The 23581-nt window shown below is 36.6% G+C and overlaps 1 protein-coding gene across 5 annotated transcripts in view; it reads right to left on the reverse strand.

Moving 5' to 3' along the window:
- Nucleotides 1-23581, reverse strand: part of GRM8 (glutamate metabotropic receptor 8) — a 333772-nt gene that overhangs the window by 255646 nt on the left and 54545 nt on the right. For all 5 annotated transcript variants that reach the window (XM_027639805.1, XM_027639809.1, XM_027639807.1 and 2 more), the window contains exon 3: nucleotides 12938-13154. In XM_027639805.1, coding sequence (XP_027495606.1) covers nucleotides 12938-13154 — 217 coding nt within the window. The remainder of the gene's footprint in view (nucleotides 1-12937; nucleotides 13155-23581) is intronic.

Here is a 23581-nt window from a genome sequence, read left to right on the forward strand (position 1 = left end):
GGGGTCCTTCCACATCAATCCAGAAGAATAACTCTCCAGGATGATAGCTAAAGTCTCTCTCTCATTGGGGTATCGAAGAAGGGGTCTTTTGCACCCCCACCCGCTCCTCGGTCTCTGCCGAGGTCTCCTCCTGGACTGCAAAGGAACATTTGCTTTACCAGGTCTTTATCATGAGCTACAGGGAGTCAGCTTTTGAGTCCTTTCTCCCTGTTTCATGAAGATTTCTCCCAGAGAGTAAGATTCAGGGAATTCTCCACTTCGAGTCCACTCTTTTCCCCAGGTTGCAGGATTCTCTAGGTTTTCTCTCAGTCTTTATACCCCGAAAAGTTTTCACCAAAAGTCCTTACCAAGAAAAAGCCTGCTTGGTTTGGCTTCTCTCTATTTCAGCTGATGTAGCTTCAGCTCGACTTCCACATGTCACGGGAGGCATTCCTCTCCCCCACATTCCTCCTTCGTTTTTCGGCTGCCCCCATCCAAACCTCACATAGGGCCTCCTCCGAGCTCCTCAGCCTGTCTCTCCATTGCTCAGTCTCAACTCAGGGTCACCTCCTCTCCCGCCATTGTGGGAGGGGGAAAGTTACAGCGAGACTGCTTGAAGTCTTTCTCTCATCCTCTGCCTGGATTTCTTCCAGTTCTGCACGATCTCCACTGCTTCTGCAGCTCCGGGCCACCCCTCAGCCTGTCTCTGGCTCGGCTCCAATGCTGTGCCTGCCTGTTGGGGGAGGGCTAGCTCCAACCCCCTGGCTGGGCTCTCAAGCCCACACCACTGCCTCTCCTGGGCAGTGCAGGGAAACAGCAAAAAAAAACACCCCGGCCCTGGCCAAACCAAGGCCATGGAGGCCCAGGGGCCCCCCAGGTTCGGGGGCCCCTGGTCACCCCTCGCGGCTCTGATTCTCTCTCTCTCTCTCTGCCTCTCTGCCAACAACTTCCTTCCGGCTGTTGTAATATCCTAATTTCAGGGGGGTGAAACGCAGCTCTGATTGGCCCCTGATCGGAAACTCACCTGGGACCAACCACTTCCAGCCCCCTAAGGGGGAAGGTGCAGCTCAAACCATGACAGCTAGGTCCTCAGTTTTGAAATCTACAACTCCCTTGTTCTTGTGTTTCCAAGGGGTTTGAAATTTTGTCCCTCTCTCTGTGACAATCCAATAACAGCATTTTGGCAAGCAGCCCGAGGAGAAGATGACTTATGAAGACATATAGAGGGTGTGCTGCACTTCTGTATGTTATTGTATAGTATGCTCAGGAAGTACATGGCAGGAAGTTTTTGGGACACATGCAGCCACAGCAGCATAGAGGGGTTTATCTGTGTGACACCTCTGCTACTCAAGGGTATTATTTGTAACTCATTGTCTTGATTAATTGTCTAGTCAAAATATCCTGCTTTTATTAACAATGTTAAAGACAGACTGACATTTTTGTTAGAATATCAGCATTTAAAACAATTAATTTTATTTCAATTTCTTCTAAAAAGTGATAAAAATTCGCTAATCATCCTATATTGAAGAAAGTGGAGGAACAAGCAACACTATTTCCATCATAGAAAACTGTCCTTGAGAGGACAGAGTTTTACCTAAGAAATAGTTTGTTTTCCAGTAAGAGAAAAAAAGAATTAACTTTTTTTATAAGTTGCGAGGTTTCAAAATATACATATTTCTGCTGTCTCAGTTTAAAGTGGTGGCATCACAGCTTGCAATTTGCATAAAAATCCTGCATTTATAACAGAAAAAATTAAGTGTAGGATTCTTTCCAACTATTAGTGAAGCATATGCTTATGCCTGTTGTTTTCTGAAATAAATAATAGCAATTCTTTGAACTACTATTCTTTGAACAGAATTCTCTGGAGCTCTGTGGACAGTTCATTAGGTAGTAGAATTGAAAGAACGAGTTGTATCTGACTACAGGATCTACTATACCAGCCTGAAATTGCAGACTCATGCAAGCATTCAACAGCGAGCTGTTACTGCTAAGCTACCCCACTGCAAGCTTAATAACAAATGTATGTTTACTGTGACTCAGAGCACAGTATGACCCCCTGCCCTTCAACAACAGAAAGAAAATAAATAAAATGAAGACAAGAATATCTCTTTGACATTTCCAATCAGACATTCTTTGCTTGTAATCTTGCAAGAATATTGTCAGCCTTGTAACACTCAACTCACTCAACCCTTCTATATCATGCAGCTGAGCAAAACCCAAATGCATTTTTGTGTATTAGCATGGCATATTAAAAAACGCAGCCAGTGACAACTGCAAACTTGTTTCTCAATACTTCTGTATTGGGGTTGTGCAGGAGAAAACAGTAGAACAAGTAGGGAAAGTCATAAAGAAGTAAAATGAGAAGTGAAAATCCCACTGGTAAGGCCCAGAACACATTGAAATTTATGGTAATATAAAGGAAGAATGAAAGTGGGCATCTCCTACTATCATCCTTCTACTTCTGATATGGATGATATGTCATAGTACAGTACACAACAATGTGCATAAAGTAACATATCATGTTACATAAACATACAGAATGATGAATAGCTGTTTCCTTACTTTGCTTTCTCTTCAGAGAAAATAAAACAACATTATCTGCTTTAACAGCTTCCCAGATCTCAGTAAGACTGCCCAGGGAAGTAGACCATATATCATCTACACACACCATTTATTACCAGAATTTAGCCTATGGAAGGAAGGAAAGATGATTCTTGGGCAGCATTAACCTTTATGATTATTTTTTTCTGATAGACATTACCATTTAGACAAAATTGCTGACAAATCTTGAAAACAAAATTTCAGTTTTATTTGTTCATTTTTTTCTTTTTAATATCAGAAGGCATAACTGCAAAGCAATCAGATCAAACACTCATTTTCTGTTTCATTTTATAGCTTTTAAAAATAAAATTATACTGAAATCTGAACAAAACCTACTTCAACTATAATACAGAAGTTTGTACAAAAAACTGTAATGCAATTTCCCTCTGTCTCAATTCATAATGAAGCTGTCAGTTGTCAAAAGTTCTAAAGAAAGAGAAAATCCAAGTTTCATTTAGGGTTAACCTAATACTTGAAAGACTTTAGTTCTCTGTCACATGGACTATGTGACTGAGTCAGTGGCTTCATGTACAGCTGGATGATAACAAGAATTCAACTTAAAATAGTTACTAACCTTCACCCTCAAACTATTGGCACCACTGGCTCCGTAATAGATAGTATAACCCTACATAATTTAAAGCACCATGAAGAATAGATACATTCAGAAAGGGCATATAGTTATACAAGACACATTTATAAGGTAACTTCAAATATCTCTGCATTCTGCTCCTACTGGTACTTCGGTAGCATGAAAAGTAGTTACTACCAAAAGAGATGTATCACCCTTGCAGATAAAATATTAAAGTTCATAACAGAGTTTTTAGAAGACTTTAAGAACTTTGAATAGGCAGAAACTGAGGAGTGGGGGAAGGGAAAGGATTCCAGAGGATAAAAAACAGTGAATAGGAAGAATAGAAAGATACAATCAAAATTCAGCACTGGGAAAGGCTGATAAACATGTGTTCTAGAAATATCTACTAGGGTTTGATTTGGATAACACAATGCTCTCTGAAAGGAGAGGGAGAGTATTGAACAGAAAGAAAATAGTATAAAATTATTTGAAATAAAAAAGAGCAGAGGGAGAAGACAGAGTACTCACAAAGCTAGATAAACACATATGTCATAGAAAAATATTGACTATTGACAAATACAAGGGAACACAGACTGGTACGAATACCTGGAATTGTTCACACACATCATTAAGTTCTAAATCAGCTGTAGCCATTTGTTAATAAACTTTGAGTGTCAGAACAGATTGCTTTTGGAAATAATTTGCTTGCTACCCAGCAGCCAACAGAAAAAGCTTACAATTTGTCAGGATGTATAAAGAGTGGGGCTGAGAATAAAAATGAGATTACAATGACACTACATAAATCAATAGTAAGGCTTTGCTTGGAGTGTTCAGTCGTGGCTATACACCTTAACAGAGATATAAATGCAATAAGGGATCCAGAAACTGACAACAGAAACCATTAAATGACAATTACTTCATATCTTCTAACCCACAGTTAAGATAAGTAAGAAGGCACACTATGAAGGAGGTTAACTGAATTCTCCTATATACCATTTGTAGCATCCAAACAAGTGGACATTTAATGAGTGAGGTTAAAACGATAACAAAAAGAAATTATAATAGATATAAGTTTTCATGCTTCAGGAAATCTAAGCATCAACCACTAAATACCGGGGGTTACAGAATACTCCTCTGGTGGTTTGGGCTAGGCCTTCCTTGGTGACCGGTTTGTAACCAAGGAAGGGTCCAGATTTACCCAGTATTCCCTATGATTTTTACGTAAGCCAGATTATAAGAAGAAAGGAGGAGAGGCCTTCGCTCTCTTTCCTTCCAGCAGCTTGGAGGTGCAGGTTCCCTCCTGTTGAGTCTGCCATGTTGGGGAGCGAGGCCGGCGATCGTCCCGGAGGGACTCTCGGTTGTCCCAAGGAGAGTGGTGGAATATTTTCTTTGTTAACTCTTTAGTTACTAGATCTCGGGCTACTGATTGGTGTATATATATATATATATTATTTTGGTTTTGTTCCCTTTCCCTTCTCCCTTCCCCTTTCCTTGTGAAATTGTATATATTTTAAATTGTATATATTTCAATTGTAACATAAGTGTAAATATATTTATATTTATCACTTTAGCTGTCTCTCTCTCGTTTCAGGTTTTCTTAGTTGGTTGTGTTTTTTTTCTCCCTCTTCTCCCTGAGGTTTGGGGGGGGGGGACGGGACTTCTGGTGGTAAGGTTTGGAGACTTGGCAGGGAGCCAGCTTCAAACCATATCAACTCCTTAGATAGGTAATTTTGCCAGTGCCTAAGTAAGACTGTGATATCTTTCCCTTCCATATACTGAGGCCACCCCTGGAGACAAGGTATTGACTCTCAGTGTTTGACTCAGTCTGACAGTTCCAGAGCTTCATTGTTTTAACTGCAGCCACAGATCACAAAAGAGCTGATACTAACAGTATATTGCTAATATCAATCGTAAGACATTTCTCTCACATGATTTTTAAAATATATAATTCTCTAGGTAGAAAGCAAAGCTGCAAAAAATGCTAAACATTTAAAACTACTAGAAACCATTTGAAGATGCAGACAGACAAGTGAAATTTTCTCAGCAAACTCAAGAGCCTCAAAAATTTGTGTGTACCTTCTTAATGTGAATGAGACTACTGATCATCGACCAGCAAAGACCCTGGGATTAGCTCAGTTGATTAGAGCATGGTGTTAATAATCAAGGTTGTGGGTTTGATCCCTGCATGGGCCATTCACTTAAGAGTTGGACTTGATCCCTTGGACTTGCGGGTCCTTTCCAACTCAGAATATTCTGTGAAATCAGAAACAGTTCTTCCTGACAGGAGTATAACTAAGATTACGATTTAAATGCTGTGAGCCCTTTGACATGTTAACAAAAGAACCATGTAAATACAGCCCAAGCCCATGTCACCATGCTCTTTCCTGTCACCTTTACTCAGATGGTGTCTTCAAATACAGGCTGTCCTTACGAAAGTCTGGATGGTGGGAAAGCAAAACCACTAAGTGCTCTGTTGGCAAAGTTCACTCACATGGACTCTGATCAAAGCTGGGCCATTGTCTGTTTGATCCCTGATTACAGCTGAACTCTTTTGCACCACTACAAAAGGTGCTTGGCTGAACTTCATGTGAAAACAAGCTTTCTGCAGAAATGACAGTAACAGAAGTTTATGTAAAACATAGAGGACAAAGGACTCATTTCTAAATAAAGGAGGGGAAAAAAATCTCACTTATGGTAGAATCTGTGAAGATCCTGGAACTTATTATTAACTCATTTATTGTTTTTTTAAACCAATTAAGCACAACCACCATGGAAAATAAGCTGTCAATTTATTTTCCACAGTCCTCTGTCTTGCACCACAATAAAATTATAATGCAAAAACCAAACATGAGTAGCTTTATTCAGGCTGCAAATCATATTGTGTGTCCTCAGTGCTTTCCCTTATAGTATCCCACTCACAAATACTTTTACTTAACGCAAGAATATCCACTGGGATTAACTCTGTTAAAATCCACCTTCTCTTAATGGAAATTTGGTCATAAACAACTGGAATGACTACATTTTGATTCAGACATTTCCTAACTTTGCTTTCACAGGAGTTTTTTAATTATGTATGAATTGTTTGCTCTGGGACTTCTTCTAGCAAAAGAGAATCACAGAATCTATGAGAAGCTACAAGTTCAATGGTAATACACACTAATACACAGAACAACAGCACTTGAGAAATTTCCTTCCTGTCATCACCTTAAAACCTACATACTTATCCTGCTTTTTATTTCAGAAATTTAGTAACAGTTTATACAGCCAGAAAAAGATCCTTACAATCATATATGTCTCAAGCATAGTATAGACTACAGTTCAAGTAGTGATTTCTAAATTTGGCCCAACATTTTGTAGTGAACTTCCTTTTAGAAAGATTTCACTTAATCAAATCAATATACCAATATCTCTTAGTATTTTTAAAATGTTTTTCCACCTCTAATATTAAAAAGTGCACCTTACATCTTATTTGAAATGGTTTCCCTAAAACTGACTTCAGTTTATAGACACTGAAACTCATAATCCCCAACCACTCCTGCAAAGAGCTCCGCATTTGAAAAACCAGCTTTCATCATGAAAATGCGTATTCATTATGAACATCACACAATATATTTCAACAAAAATACTTCTGTTGAATCTAATTTTTAATCTAATAAGATTGCTCTTTTAAAATTAGCATCAACACATTTATAATTTTGTTTGTATTTTTACATTTAAAAAATTTAAACTAGATATCTTTTCTGGACATCTTTATTATTCTTTGAATTTGTGTTCACAACCAACAGTGTTCAGATGAAGTAAAAAGAAAAAAAAATCATAGTCCAATGACTTCTGTAGTACTTACAGTATTGTAACTTGCGAGCTTTCTACAGAATGCTTAAAAACTGCCTCAGATAACTGATGGATGAAGAAACCCTTCAAGAGCTATTAAAGTCACAACAATTTCTGGAGGGTCAGAGAGCATACCAAGATGGTATTCTTACTGCTCCAAGACACCTCCCTAAAACTATAGAGAAAACAAGTAATTATAGCTAGAAAACATCATATTGATTAGCACCACTGAGAGAAATGAAAATGGTCCTTCATGATAAATCTCTAAAAATTACACTGTTCTTTATCAGGTACTAACTGGCACAAGTATTAAAAACTGCCTGAATAATTTTCAAGCTTTTGCAATATTAATACACTTACCATCTGATTTTGTAATTTTTCAAACATTACTTTGAAGCTCCCATAGCCAATTATATCATGTTATTATTAATTACAGCTTGCAGCTTGAAATACAGTGCTATCAATAGAGTTTAGCCACATAAATATAGAAGTAAAACTTAAAATTGAATTAAACTGTTTACCCTTTGCGAGGATATGTTAGAATATTATTAATTGTGAAAATTATTTGTTAAGCTTGAAAACAACCTTTAAAGGAGAAATATCTTTGGTGAAAAGGTTACATTTCAGGTACTGTATTTCTTCCTCCTTCATGTTGCAAGACTTTTTAATCTTCTATTAAATAACACCTTGGGGTTGGGAGAGAAATCTATTCATCATCTTACTTTACAAAATACAAAAAGCTTTAGATTTATATAGAACATATACAAGGATTACTGCAGGAAATTTGAACTAATCTTAACAGCAATCCATCCTATTTCTAAATTATCAATGACTAGTCTAAGTGGAAAGGTTACATCCCTTAACTTTTATTTTCCTGCTCAAACCTCCCTCACCACTTCCCAATAGATTTTCACTTTATCCATTGAAAATTTTAGAAGTTCAAAAGTTTTTAAAGGTAATTCTGCCTCTCTGGAGACATTCAAAACCCACCTGAACTCATTCCTGTGTGACCTGCTCTAGGCAACCCTGCCTTGGCAGAGGAGTTGGACTGGATGATCTCCAGAGGTCCCTTCCAACCCTAACTATTCTGTGATTCTGTAAGAAGAAATTTGGAGAAAAACAGAGGTACAATGCACAGCTGTAAACATAGTAAAAGAACTGACAAGAGACAAATAGGATTTAAGAACTATATCAAAGAAATGCCACAGGCCATTTCCTGTGTACACCAAATATAGCTACCTATGTTGAAGTCTGAAACAATTTAAATGAAGCTACTACAGCCTTCATTCAGCATATGTATTCATTATAATTAAGTATATAGTTTTCAATGTCACTGTCATGATAAAATATTATGAAATGTCATAAAGTAACTGTGTTAACTCCTCAGAAAAATGCTGTTAACTGCAATATATCAGTATAAAAGGAGTAAGTAAAACTACAGACCACTGTTCCTAAAAACAGGTATTCAAGGGCATACAATAAGTACATCATTCTTTTCTGGAGAAAAGCTGCCATGAAGTTATGTCATGTTGCCTCAGTCAAAGATCTGGTCCTAAATGCACTTTGCTGTCTTCTTTAAAGCTCTGGTAAGACACACAAAATCAACTTACAAGCAAAAAGGGGCAAGCAACACTGAAGTTTCTCACCTATTCTTGATGATCAGCTCAGTTCCCTGCCCTTGCCATTTTTGCCTCCTCTTCTAATACTTTCATAAGAGTTTCACTCCCAGTACCTATCAGCAGTTGACCAATAGTGGCTAAAAAAATCTGTCATATAGCATTTCATCTATTATTTGTAGATTTGTTGCCCTTTCTAGTACAAACATTGCACTAACTGAACAAGTATTCTGAACCCAAAGAGATTTGTCTGAACCAAATGCTTTTGTATTTTGAATTAAAAAAAAAAGCAAAAGCATTCCATGATTTTATCTCTAATGGTACATTCTTTTGGTTTCTTATAACAGAGGGAATGAACCATTAAAAGAAAGTCAGATTAGAGACTTTCCAACATTTATTTTGTCAAAGATAATTAACAGCAAAGTAAATAGACGATGAGACAATTTAATGAGGACTTAGTAAAATGTACTTTCTTTTTTTCCCTGTTTTAGTTTCTATTGCTGAGGCAAGTTACAGATTACTGAAAGTCTTAAGCAATTTGCATTAATTCATTCCTTTGGTCAGTGTATCAAAATTATTTGATGATGATGTCAAAATTATTACAGTAATATCATTGATTAACTTTTTAAAGGGAGTAAAAAATTCTATAAATTTTAATCATTGTCTTCAAACAATAATGCACGGAAGAATGAGTTGGAATAAGGACCATTCCCTAATCTCCTTCCAATCATTGTCATGTAAAATATTTCATTTCCAGCTATGCTTTGTTGTAGACAGGATCTTTGTCATTAAAATGAGAGGAGATTTTGATACGTAATATATTTGGTGACATGTCAGGGTGGCAACACTTTGACCTTTTCAGTATTCAACATTTCATTTGGGAGCCTGTTTCTTTCTTTCTGTTTCTGTTACTGATCAAGAAATAGAAGTTGAACAGAAGGTCAATCAAACTGCAATTTAGAGGGAGTCAAACTCACAACAAAAATTACACTAAATTATAAGTGCATGAAAATAATCTCTATTTTAAACATATGTAAAACACAACCTCTTTCTCAACTCTCAACTTTATAAAACCAAAAAAAAAAATAAAAAAACCCCAAGCTTTTCTGTTTATATTTTCAAATCTGTTATCTCATGTCCTGTCATGCACTGATTTTTTCAGAAATGGATATATCAATATCTTTCACACCCTTTCTTCAATTTTTTTTTTTTGCTTTTCATTATGCTTATCTCCACATTCTTTTTGCTTCCAGTCATTGGCTACTTATATTAGGTAGGATCTGAGTAAAATACTCAGCAAAGAGTTGAGCTGTCCTATTCATTTGCATACCAGCTGCACAAGGGGAGCAGTGTGCTAATTAGGTTCTCTTAACACACAGTTTATTAACACAGAGCTGATAACTTTTGCTGTTGTGTGCAGTCTTACACTGTATGATGATTTTTACAAACCTACGTAAACTCTAGAGTCTCAGACCTCATAGTTAGATGCTATCCAAACTTTCCATTTTAAAAGCATTTCCAGTCCTATGGTTCAGGTGAAAAGCCTGAGGACAGAGAACAAGAGGATCAGGCTGAAAGGGACAATAAGAAATCATTCAATCCACCTCTCAGCCCCAAGGAAGAACTAACTGCACTTACATAATCACTGGGTAGGTGTTTGTCTAATGCATTCTCCCAGATCCTTTGCAATGGAGGTTACAAAATGTCACCCAAGTAAGCCAGTATAATGCTTTGTCTTAAATATTAAAAGGGGCTTTCTCCAAATCTAGATAGAATCATGCTAGAGACTAATTCCATTACTTCTGTTTACATACACTGTATTTGGATGAACAAGTGTCCTCTATCTTTCTGTAAAAGCCTAACTGAAAGCACCTTTTCCATCACCTTCCCTTCTTAGTCAACTCTTCTTTAGGTTAACCCCCTTGCTCAGTTATGAGCAAGAGGTTCCACAACTGACAGGCAAATTGGAGGATTACTCAAATTATTGTACAGATGGTATGCCCATCTGCATGTTCCATTAAAACAAGAGGAATATAGACAGGTTATAATTTACTGTCATTCTCGCATCATTTTTTTAAATAGTATTTTCTGACCAGTCCATCTGAATTCCTCATTGATCAGATCCTTTTTGCTGAAGCACAATGCCTTGCATGTGTCACTTAAGTTTTTACTTTTCCAGACTGTCTTCAGATTTGGCCTCTAAGAGTATCTTCCAATACACTCCTAGTCCTTCTGAGGAAGGAAGATTTTATAGTATTCCTCATTCCAAGTCCATCTGGGTTAAACATGGAAATATTATCTAGTACCTGAGCCAGCATAAACTCTCAAATACCACACAACTCATTCTTTCATTTAAACAGAAATCTCAGAAAAATTTTCTAAATAGGTCTGCATCAAGTCTATGATATTTTCACCCAGATCACAATTCCCAAATTTGCTCAGGAGAATATTGTATATGACAGTTGAGATAGCACTACAAAATTCTAGAGACGTGACACATCCTTTGCTTTTTCTTCAGCTACAAGATATTATCCTGTCAAAGAAAATTATTAGATGGCTTTGACAGTATTTGTTCCTGACAATTCTGCACTGGCTATCAACCTTGTCCCTGTGGTTACATACGATTTACCTGATTATTTACTTGAACATTTCTCTAGAAAATAAAAATTACTTGTCTGTCCTGCCTCCCTCTGCTTTCCTTCTTTAGAACCATTAGATTCCCTGGTACCCACAATAGTTGGTAAGTTACTGAGAGCACAGAGGTTGCCAAAATCAAGTGTTCTAGTAGAAAACATAAATCACAAGGTGAGGGGGGGGAAATAAATCAAACCACAAATCATGATTTATTGCGCTTCTTAGTATTACACAGATGTTGTAATGTTTAGGACAACCATTCTTGATTGTAACTGCTTTGGATTCATAGTCCTGTTAAAAATATTTATTTAATCTTATTCATGTAAATTATTTATCAAATGACAACGGTCTTTTTTATTCTAGGATCCCTCTGATATAAACTCAAGTCATTGCTGAATCATAGGTGTTGTTTTTTCACCCCTTGGAAGATGTCTCATATTCCTGGAAATGGGAAACAGTAAAAAGTCCTGAACACTCTATTCCATTTGTTTGCTTTCAGAACTCAGCAGAACTAGCTGTGTTACAGATTGTTTCAAGAAAAAGTGATTTTTCAGCCAATGAACTACTCAGTCAGGGTCTGCAGAAGCCAATCTATTTGCAATAGACAAACCATCTCTGAGATATGAATTGTGAAAAAATTATCCATGCCTTAGTCAGCTTTGTCTCTCCCATGAAGACACCTAGGATCTGACAGTACTGCTTAGAAGCTAGAAAAGGAGTATTTAGTGGTTAAACTACCAAGCATATTATATACATGGGTTCCCTAGTGACATGAATCACTGTGGTGTTGTCCTACTGCCAGATTGTTGTGAGTAATCACTTACCTTTATGATTCAAGCATAAGTACTTGAAACACACATGCACCTTCCTGTACAATTGCGATGGTCTTTGTATTCACACGCAGTTATTGAAAGTGGGAGATACCATCATATTTTCTCACCCAACCTGATTCAAAAGAACCAGATTTCATATGTACATGCCCTGAAAGTCAAATCCAGTAGATTAATCGGGGCTTTCTGAGGAAGGACAGGAAGACTGTCTGTAGGAGTTTTTTGGTGTGTCATTTAACACTGTACTTAGTGAAAGACCAATTCCACCCTCTTTTAAACCACTTGCTACTCATCATCTTATTACTTGCTATCCAAAACCTTCTGCTCCTGAGAAACAGCCATTTTCTTCAGGCTAGAAATAACTATAGTGTGACAAAAATAAAAAACCAAATGGATCAAAGGGACCTAAATATACTTCCCATCATAATGCCTGTATTTGTACAGTACAGCAAAGTTACGTCTTCTATTTCAGAGGATTTTTTTGTTGTTCTAAAAATTCATCAAAATTAAACCCCCTAGATTTATCAGTGCTGGAACATGGAAAAAGCTCTCACTGGATTACAATTTTCCTAAGCTAAATCAATCACATCTCCTCAAATCTGGTTGTAATTCAGCTGGTGGTTGCTTTTTGCCCCTAACTCATCAAGGAACTCCTCTTTTCCAGAAGGGGCAAGAGACACACATTTTTTGCCTTTCTTCTTAAATTACTGCCAGAACCATCACCTTGGCAGATGTGCGAGAAGCAAAATCACCCACTTGAGTCCAGGTAACACAGCCATGGGTGTTCTGATCACACTGTATAGACCCAAGCAGAACTCAGTGATGCTCTGCAACTCAGCGGCTGTAAATACAAAACCTGGTAAAGATGCACTCACCAATTTCTCTGGAGATCTGGGTGAACGCCTCCACACCACTCTCTCCATAGTTGCCTTCAGAAGCCAACGTCGAGACGTAGTTCCACCCAAGGGCTGTCACGATGTCCACCATGGCCTGTGCTTGGTAGGAGTCCGGTGGGACCACTCGAGAGAAGTAGTCATACCTGGTGTTATCGCTCAGTTCTGGAGCTGTAGATGCATAGCTGATTTGAGGTATCTGCAAATAGAATAAGTCATTCAAACTAATCTAGTAGCATTTTAAACTATATACTTCTATGTTTGAAAGGCTCAAAATAGATTATGCACAGACACTGTGCAGAAACAAGTATTTTGTTTTAATTATATCAGCTGATCAGAAAGCATCTCAGATTTTGTATGTCAGTCAAGCCTTATTGTATAACACTCTCACCAAGAAATAATGCATTCAGTCTTCCTCCAGATGTCATGATTCTTGACATGTGAGTGTTACAACTTCTCTTTTGATCCTGGCTCTGATAGAAATAAGTGAAGAAAAAAAAGGGGAAGGAGGAAGGAGGAAATCTTACTACAGAAGATGAAAAGGTCAGTTATTATGACTGCGATTCTTAAAAATGCTACACTTACTTTCGACAAGTAAAATGTGGATTATTTCCATTTCATTGTTTTCTTTACTTATGTACATGCACGTGTTCCCATTCTATTACCATTTTTAAATCTTTTTCTTGATTTTTCAAGATTTCTCTAGAATTTTCATATTCCAGTTTTAATATGTCATTGTACATTCTTTAAGAATATGAAGGCTATGTATTTAATAGCAAAAGCTATTTGATGAAAAAAAACCCTAAAAAAATTACCTGTATATGACATATATATAGAGGAGGAGAAAGCTTACACGGATGGTAAACTTTATAGAAAACACCTCAATATTCTTAGCAGAAACAAACATAAATAACTGAAATACATTTTAAAATACAGTTTTAGTCTCTTAGAAAAAAAAAAAAAAAAACCAACTAGGGCAGTTTTCTGGTAACTCTTGCTTTAAATAAATGGTTCAGTGATGTCCAGAAAAAACTGTCTGTAAGAAATACTCAATTATTATGAAGCATATTTTGGTGCAAGAAAATTAAATTAACATTTACGCTAACTTAAAAGGGGAATTATTTTCTCCTTCAAAATGGTAAAACTGATGAAATAGTCATTAGTTTGAAATGAAAAATACTCCAAATATTGCATTGCATTTGTGATGTATAGTAATAATACGTGCTAAATTCATGTCTCACAAAACATGAAATAAACTTGGAGAAAGCAGTCTGAATGGAGTTACTAAACTGACTCTGCTGAGAGCCAAATTTAGCACCCCAGGCAACAGGTGATCTTGTAAATTCTCACTGTCCTATTAGATGCTATAGTAGAAGATTTCAGTCCAGCCACTACATCCAGTACAGTGTTTCCTCGTCAGTACAAACTAAAAAAGGGATTTGGGGCATATGTAAGGGATTCAAAGAGTCTGGTCATTAACCATACCTGCAGAGACAGTGTAGACTATTACAGCCTGAAAAAACAGTTTGTTGCCTTAGGGGTGGCAAAATCACTGCTCAGTCAGAAACAAACAAAATAAACTCTTATGTATCTTGGCTGTATTCTTCTTCGACAAATTTTCTACACATGGAAAAGCCTCAGAATAAATAATCTGAAGTGTTTTTATAATAACGACCAGAGAGAACAGGAAAAAAAGGAGAGGGAAGATCACAGAAAAAGTTATAATTTGTGGAAATCAATATTCCTAACATAGTAAAGATACACCAGGTAAAAACAAAGGATAAATTGTTCTTACAAAACTTGCCTTGTATAAATTCCTTTTCTTTCATAAAGTGTTTGAATCATCTTTATCTCTTTCCAGACAAGAGATTTTTGGCATGTAATAACACAATTATGCATATTTAGAGCATATATCTTTCCCTTTCTAAACTTCCTCTATTACTCTCTAAACCAGTCAATTTTGTTACATATGGAAAAAAATAAAGACATCTTTTGTGATTTTGCCCATTTTACTCCTTGGTGTTTCACAAATACTATGGCATTGTTGCTGAAATTTACTTCATCAGTAATGTCAATAAAATCAACACCAGTAAGAAATCTTTTAGATGGACACTTTGACATTGAATATCTTGAAGCCCAGACCACAGACTTCTATCCATTAACTTTTTCAGTTCCCATTTCACCTCAGGTATCAGATGAATAATAAATCTGAGGTATGTTCTTGTAAGAGAGTCGTTGGTTCAACCACAGCAATGAGACATTTCAGATCAATAAAGATATTATTTGTACTATGAATATCACTTATCTGGGGGCTTGGAATATGCAGAAAAGAGATGCTACTTTCCTACTTTTCAGCTCTTTGCAGTTCAACTTCTTCCCTAGAGTTATTTATAATAACAGTAGAAGAAAACAGAAGGTGAATATAGTCCAAAACCAATACCCTGCAATCACTGGGCACAACAGTATGCTTAAACCACCACTATTTTGTAACTTCTGCCAACTTTTCAATAATAGGAAAAAACAATACACCATGTAAAAGTAGGGAGTAAGACACTCTCTAAATAGCAAGCCAGTCCTAAGTCTGGAGGAAAAAAGGATTCTTGCAATGAAATATGTAATTATTTTCCTTATTTCTTTTTGTATATATCCCTCATGGTTATAACCAACACAACGTTCAAGAATTTTCTCCCCAAAATTGCAGATCTCCCACCCAGAAATGCCTCATTGATTTCTTTTTTTGAAAGCATTTTATGCAAAGCAAACAGAAACTTCCTTCCTTGCCTGCTTTTAAATGTACATTTGTATACAGGGTAGCTCTGAAAAATAGCTTTAAAATTTGAGGATTTGGGGTAGCTACACAGGAAGTGAAAAGACTCAGAATGAGACTCAAAGAAATTGTTTGGCATGAAAATGTTGTTTGGATTTAGTGGTTCAATAATCCATGAATAAAAAATATATACATTAAAATGTAACAACTCTAGTTATGGACTGTAAGTTTAATAAAGCATTTTACATGACCCCAAGTACATTTTACAAGATAGAGCATAATGCTGCCTAAGCAAGGGAACTGTTATGCTCTATCAATTAGTAATATGTGTTTTTAAAACTCCCTAAATACAGACTGTATTTATACTTTAAGTTCCACTGGCCCCTTGAGATATAAATTTGCATTTTGAAAGAGACCTGTAAAGGAGTTTTATATTTCTCATTTTAGATTTCTCAGCCTAAGTTTTCTAAATTAAATACCATACTTGTAACATTTACATTGTACCTAAGTGATATATATCACTGTTAATAGTGTATTTCCTTCTCCTTTGGGGAAAAGAAAATCAATTATATAACCACATTTGAATCAGTTTTCGCACAACAGCTGTCACATTTACTGACAATTGCTAAAAGCATTCCTGTTTGAATGCTCATTGATACAATTTTTCTATTCTTTCCTGTCCTATGGTTTGGCCACTTCCTCGCATTAACCTATGAGCTGCTGATAAACTCTCAGCTTCTAGTGGGTTGAGTGACTTGAACTCTCCAAAATTATTATACAGAGGAATTCATAGAAACCTTATTTGTATTACTTTTAAACCTTAAGCTATCTATTTAAAAACAAAAAATCCTAGTGTAATTTTTTGAAGCAATATCTTGCTTTAGTTACATACTGGTGTTAATCCTGATACATACTGAACTACTGCTGAAACTACCAGTGATCTCTCGTTACTTTAATCTAAGTCAGTGGTGGCTTCATCTCATTGTATTATTCAGTCACTGGCATCAAAAAAAAAAAAAAAGGTTCTGCATGCTTAAAAAATAAAATAATTTGGAGAAAAAAACCAAACAAATAAAGAAACATACAAACAAAACACACAAAAAACCCAAAAAAACCCAAAAACACAAAAAAACCCCAACTGCTAAGCAGAGCACCTAATCCTTCAAGATACATTCAAACCAAAATCTACAGTAAAGAAGAGTCTGTTTTTCCTGGATTTTTCTAAATATATCTATCTGATGTAAAATCTGTCTCTAAAATGTCCACTTCCCAAAGAATTAGAGAAGATGGAGCGGGTACTTTCAGAACTGACTGTCCACAAGTGTGACTGTGGCAGCTCTTCAAAGGGGGAACTACATCTGTACAAGGTATCCACCAAGCATTATTACAAAACAGACTTGTACTCTCTTATGGAGGTGTGGACAACTTCAGGAGTGCCAAAGGCAGCTAATGTAACTTCTGATTTATTCCAGCCAAGTGGTAAACCACTTTCAGTTCCTCTTACACTGAAAACAAAAGCCACCCACTGTTCCTAAATTCAGGACTGTTCATAGAGGAGCATTACCCTGGATCTGTTTGATGGGTCCAATGCCGGGATCCAAACCCAAAAACATAGAAGAGTTGAACTGAGGATGGCAGAGGAAGCAATGTGACCTAGTTGTGCCCTTCCAGTAGAGTGTCTTCATTACAGGAGCCATCTCTTAGTAGGCTTTCTTCTCAATTACATGCTGTCCAGGTTTTGGGCAAAAGTTCACTAGAACCCTTTTTATTGAGCTTTTAAATCCATTTGCATGCCACATTTGTCAACGTAAAGCATCAGCTGGACATTTCAAATGCCATCTTCCTTTATATAGTCTTTCAGCTGAAAACGATTTAGGAACAGAACAGCAGACGGTGAAATGAGCTAAGCTCATAAGAAAAAAGACCTGGGAAAGGAATCACCAGTAATTTTGAACATTACAAATTATGAGTTACACGCACAGCAGTAACTGTGCTGTACAGTCACACAGAGTAATGGGCTTAAATTACTCACATCTTCAGTTTCACTACCCACTCAGTCCTATCACCACTAACTTTAACATATCAACTAGTATCTTATTTCTCTTTTCTATTCTCTAATCACTAAGCAATCATTTTTTTAAGAATATTAGTAATAGCACATTAAAAACAGTAATAGTTGCAGCTAAAAAATTGCAGTCAATAAACTTTAAGTTAATGATTGCTCAATATCAACTGGCATTTTACCAGCAACTAATAAAGCTTGCAAAGGAGTAAAAGTACTTGAAATAAAATTTAACTGTGGAAACATGTTTTGAACTTGATGGTTTTTTGAATTTAAAATGTCTATTATTAATCATTAATGACCGTCTCTTTTCAAGATTTTTATTCCCTCTTCTGTATAGCAAGAAAGAGTTCTTTTTGAGTACAAAAAATTCACAGCAGTGAAATGAATCCTCAGGGCCTAGATATTGAACAGTTGCCAGAGGAGAGCTGAGGTCACCATACTTTAGCTATTAGTGACATTTGTAAATTCCATCAGCCAGAACACCACCTTAGTCTGCTTTCACTTCTGAAAAATGTGTCAGTCTGCAGCACCGTAATGCCAAAGTCATTCAGGGAGGACATTCAAGATTCAAAAGAGTTTGATGAAGCTTAATAATATCTTATTCTATATCAAACAATACTAAAAATGTCCTTTTTTGTACTAATTATAGGAGGAAATATAATGCATCCTGGAACTGTCCATTTCAGTCCACTGACAATAAAGAGAACCTGGGAGATTAATTCGACTGTTCTATACACACCACATAGAACAATACTGTAAACAGCTACATGTCTTCCATCAAATCTCACAATCTCACTCATTTTGGCTACATATGGCTATTAAGGCATCTTTTGTTTAATTACCTTCTACAATGTCTTCATCTTTCCACCTGCGACAAAAACTGGATAGGTCACTCGTGCCATCAAGAGGACCTCGTTTCATTCATTTCAGAATAAACCAACATCAAATCACCCCATGAAAATGTAACACATTAAGATTCAGTAATGCTTTTGGAGATGTGAGATGCCCCATTCAATACTCAGAGCAGATGAACAGGGTGACACCTTGCCAACTCCAGCAGCTACAAACTACCTCTGCTAGTGCTGATGTCATGGAAAAGTTTCAACATATGAAGTTTTCTGATTCAGTCTCTTTCCACGGATTTTAGCATGAGGAGGAGCAACCTACAATAATACATCTTCCCAGTAGATATATTCATATATTCACTTACATTTTAAACACGGGCAATTCTAAGCTATATTTATTTAGATGAATACACTTGATGCTCTGTATGTTAAGGACACTCAGCTACAGTATTTATCATGTGTCCAGCATTCATGTTGTTCAGGAATTACCACAGATTTCCATCTCCCCCCAAAAATATGTTCACATCAGCTAGAGCAAAAACAAGAAAAAACAGATATGTTTTTGAACCAGATGAATACAATTTAAAATGCATTTAGTTCAAAAAAAGTTTAGTAGAATTTAAAAGCTTTGGAAACTGAAAGAACAAAACTATAATCTGAAAGCTGTCATTAGGTGATTTCACTTGGTAGGTAGGATTTTTTTTAAACCCATTTGAATTATTCCAAGTCATTCTATTTGCAGTAAATATCATAGTGGTTTCTGTCAAGGATGCTTGCAATTCATACACCTAATGATGAGGAGGTAATGATAGATTCCTTCAAATCTTTTGAAAGTTCCCTATATGTTTGGATGGGTTTTGTGTAAAGATATGGGTTTTGTGACTAAATGCAGCACAGTTGTCACTATTTTTTGCCCAAAAACACAGGGACAGAAGTGATCCATAACACTTCTGATATGGGATGGATATATCCATGTGCTTCTGATCTGGGATGGATAAACTATGTTATTCTTTCTTTTCTCTTCATTAGTCTTTCGCTGGCTTTATTTCTTTTACCAGTTACCTTCTGAAGACATATTCCTGAACAGAATAGAACTTCAACTATCTGCACTGATCTTTTCATGAAAAGACATAGCTGAGAACCAATGCAGCTCCATTTGTTGCCAACAAAATTATTTCTACAATCATCTGGTATATGAATATGGTATGTGAAAAATTACACATACAGATGCAATCACTAGCCCTGTGAAAATATCGAGGTAAAATCAAATATGCAAATCCTCTCTCATTACTGATTTTCTCTTTTTTTTTTTTCACCACTACAAACACACTAATTATCTATCATACTTATTTCTGAGGTTAGCTGGTCGTCAAATGGACTAGCAACTACAGTACTCTGAATAAACTGAATTACCCTAGAAAAAGTCATTTTTTCTAGTTAATACATGTAATTACATAGTATCAGACTATGGGCTGAAAAACTGTTAAATCTCCATTGCACTGCATTCTATCCTCACTTGCCAGAAAGCGTCTCTCACAAAGTCTAATGAGATATGCTACAGCAAGCGTATTTCAGTTTATGACCTCCTCTGCTGCCCTTGTAGAACAGGATGCAACAAATAAAAAATGTGTATAATATAAAATATGAAATATAAAGTGTTCGAATTTAAGAAGGAGCTTCCTTCCAGTGCGTTAGAGTAGGTCAGGGACTCATTAGAAGTCATTACCTTTAATTACACACAAGGGATACCATAGAAAATAATAATAATACAAAATCCCAATCTCAAATCCCACAATAGATGCAACATATACAAAACAAATTCACCACTGCAGAAAATCTGGGATGCACTTTAGGGCAAAATACTAAAAGGAAATTTATGCATTATGAACATTTTTACAGCTGGAGCACATCTTGTCCCACTGTGCAACACTGTTTAACTCCAGGAAGATGAGAATCCATCTAAAGACGGCTTGAACTGTCATCAATGTTCTGTGAAAGCGAGTCTATTGATAAATGTTTAACAATGGCATTTGCTCAGTATGGGAGCTCTATTCTAGTATTTCCACATCATTTTAAATCCTGGAGTTTGCTCTCTGAAAACCAACTACGTTAAGCAGTTGCACATTAAATTTTCCAACATCTGTAGGCAGTCTCTTTCTAAATATTTTAAGCCCATTTGAGGTCCAGGCACTGAATGATAAACTAAAGAAGCAGCAGATCAAATGAGTAATATTCATACTGAGATCACAAGGAGGGGGGATGGAGGGGACCTTGAGCTTCCAAATGGCTGTTAGCTCTTCCTTCACAGAATCTTATGTTCTCCAATCATCAGATCAAACGAGAAGTCAAGGATGGTCAGATAGCTTTAGGGACTTCTTAAACTATTAAAATTCTCTTTTTACTTTTTGGGAAAACCCACACTCAATTATGTGTATCAATATGTTAGACTTATGTCAACCTCTGCTAAGCACAGTATGAACTCTGATATTTCAAAGCTTTTCTAGCCCTATTTTCCTCATTAGAGCTTGTCACGTCTGTGTCTGAAACTCTAACCTCCTTTGATGAGTTTGAGAAAAATACACAAAAATTTATTAGTCTGAACTAGAAAAGTGAACTTTTTATTATTATTCAGCGGTAACAAATTTACCCAGTAGCTCATGAAGTACTCCTCAGTCCAAAACAGTCTTCCTTTACATTCATTTAATAATTAGTACCATAGAGAACAAAGCAAGCAACTTCAGAGACTCACCCACGGGGACATGCAGTTGTCCACAGGAATTTTCCTGATTACAGAGATCATCACTAAGGAAGGAAGGAAGTATGAGATACTGGAAGAAATGGGAAAGCATTGTTACAGAATGCCCAGGGAAGTGGTGAAGTCACCACTCCTGCAGGTGTTCAAGAGACGACAACGTGGCACTAGGTGCTGCGGTCTAGTTAACAAGGTGGAGATCGGTCAAAGATTGGACTCTGTGACCTTGGAGGTCTTTTCCAACCTTAATGATCCTGTGATTTTTGCGAAGAGGAGGGTGTTCTCAGCAGAATGCAAGACAAATGCTGTGCTTAAGGGACAGCTCTGACTTTTGCATTCATTTTTACCACAGTGAGGTCACTTCAGCTTTCACCACTGGCTGAGCAGTAGTACTACCCTTTTGCTACCCATGCTGCCAGCTTAACATCATGAGATACAAGTGACTGAAAAATAACACAAGAAGGAAGAGTAAATTTTATATTGTTGATGGCTCTCTCCACAGTTGTGGACAACCTGAATATACGTAAACAGGACTCAGTTGGCCAGACACATATGTCCAGTGCTTTAGTGGGTGCTTTCACATGTTTAGAGTATGCCGCCTACACTTCAGTTATAGCCCAGAAAGCCCAGCTTTCCATTAATCTCTCTGCCCCCCGCTAATGGCTTTGATACCTCGTATCAGAGTGCATTAAGGAAATCCCTATGATTCACCACAGCTATGGATTCCTTCTGCAGCACAGGCAGTTCATACAGGATTATAAAGCATCATTTAAACCCATGTATTATCTACTTGGAAGAAGAAAAATTAAAAGTATCCCTTTTTTGTGTATTGAGATGAATTTTCTTTGATTCTTAAAACAATCAGGTTTGACAATTAAACAATTTTACCTTGAGTTTTTAGCGTTATAAGTTACAATTAAACATTAGGCAGTGCCTAGTCATTTCCAAAAAAGTTCAGTATTTCCTGAATTACCACAGTGAAATGTTAAGTCCAGTTGCTACCAGTAGAAAAGTTGAAGAAAAAAGAAAAATATTTCCAATCGAAAGATTGCAAGTTATCTATGAATTAATCTCTAGGGACAAGGGTGTGATATCCAAGCCTTCCTTTCTATTCAAAATATACTTTAGTTTAGACATACTAGGGTGGTTGTAGAAAAAAAAGACATCCTCCTCCACACAGTTCCTGAACATCACAGGGCAACATCTCCTCTTTTCCATCATTACCAGATTTCCATTATGATTTCTGACTTGAACACTATGTTTTATCAGTATGTTGATCCATGGATTATCTTAGCTAAAACATTATGGCAAATAGAGAGACAAAAATCCAGGCAACTGGTGTGAGAGCACAGCAGTGTATTTACAAAGTAGGATTGTGGTATGTTGTCAGTGGTTTGAAGACTCTCTGAAACAGCTCCTACAGAATTTCAGAAAGCTGTGAAAATCAGCATGAACTGGACAGGTATATTGGAAATGCAAGGGTTTACAGGGAAGGATGAAGTGAAGGGGGGCAAAACCAAAACAAAAATACTGACTACATTAGTAATGTGAAAAAGTGATATCAAATAAAAGGAATAACCTATTGTCTAATGGGGCCAGAGCCTGGAATCTTCCAAAGTACATCCTGGCTAAGATGGGCCTAATCTTACTTGTCTCTTTTGGAAATCCCAGTTTTGCAACATAGAAAAGTGAATGTAACTACATTATCTACCATTTGGGGATTGTCCACAAGAGTAACTATGCAGTCGTAGTGTAGAAAAAAGAAGTTTTGTAATATGGGCTCAGAAGTACATTGTACAAATATATAAGTATGCCTGATCCTCTCCCTCCACCAAAAAGCTATACTGAAACCTGCATGTCCAAGCACATGCAAGAACTCAGTACCCATCATTTCCACCAAGGTATCCTGCAGGCAGACTTTGGGATCTTCATGAAGGCCATGGTACTTTGGAGGCTGCTCCACAGCCAAAAAGTCAGAACAGCACAAACTGCTGAGAGTCTTTCTAACTCTTAGAAGATCAAAGAACCAGTCAGACCAAAGAATACAAAAAAAAATTAGAGGTTAAGGGGGGAAAAATAGCTCTTTACCTAGCATCCATAAAATACCCAGAGTAATACTTGGTATCAAATAGAAAGCAAAATAATCACCTTTCACAATTACTTGTATTTCATAAATTCTGTCATTCTGATAGGATCA

This window comes from Corapipo altera, unplaced genomic scaffold (genome assembly GCF_003945725.1).
Source record: "Corapipo altera isolate COAL_440 unplaced genomic scaffold, ASM394572v1 1b, whole genome shotgun sequence".
Lineage (NCBI taxonomy): Eukaryota > Metazoa > Chordata > Aves > Passeriformes > Pipridae > Corapipo > Corapipo altera.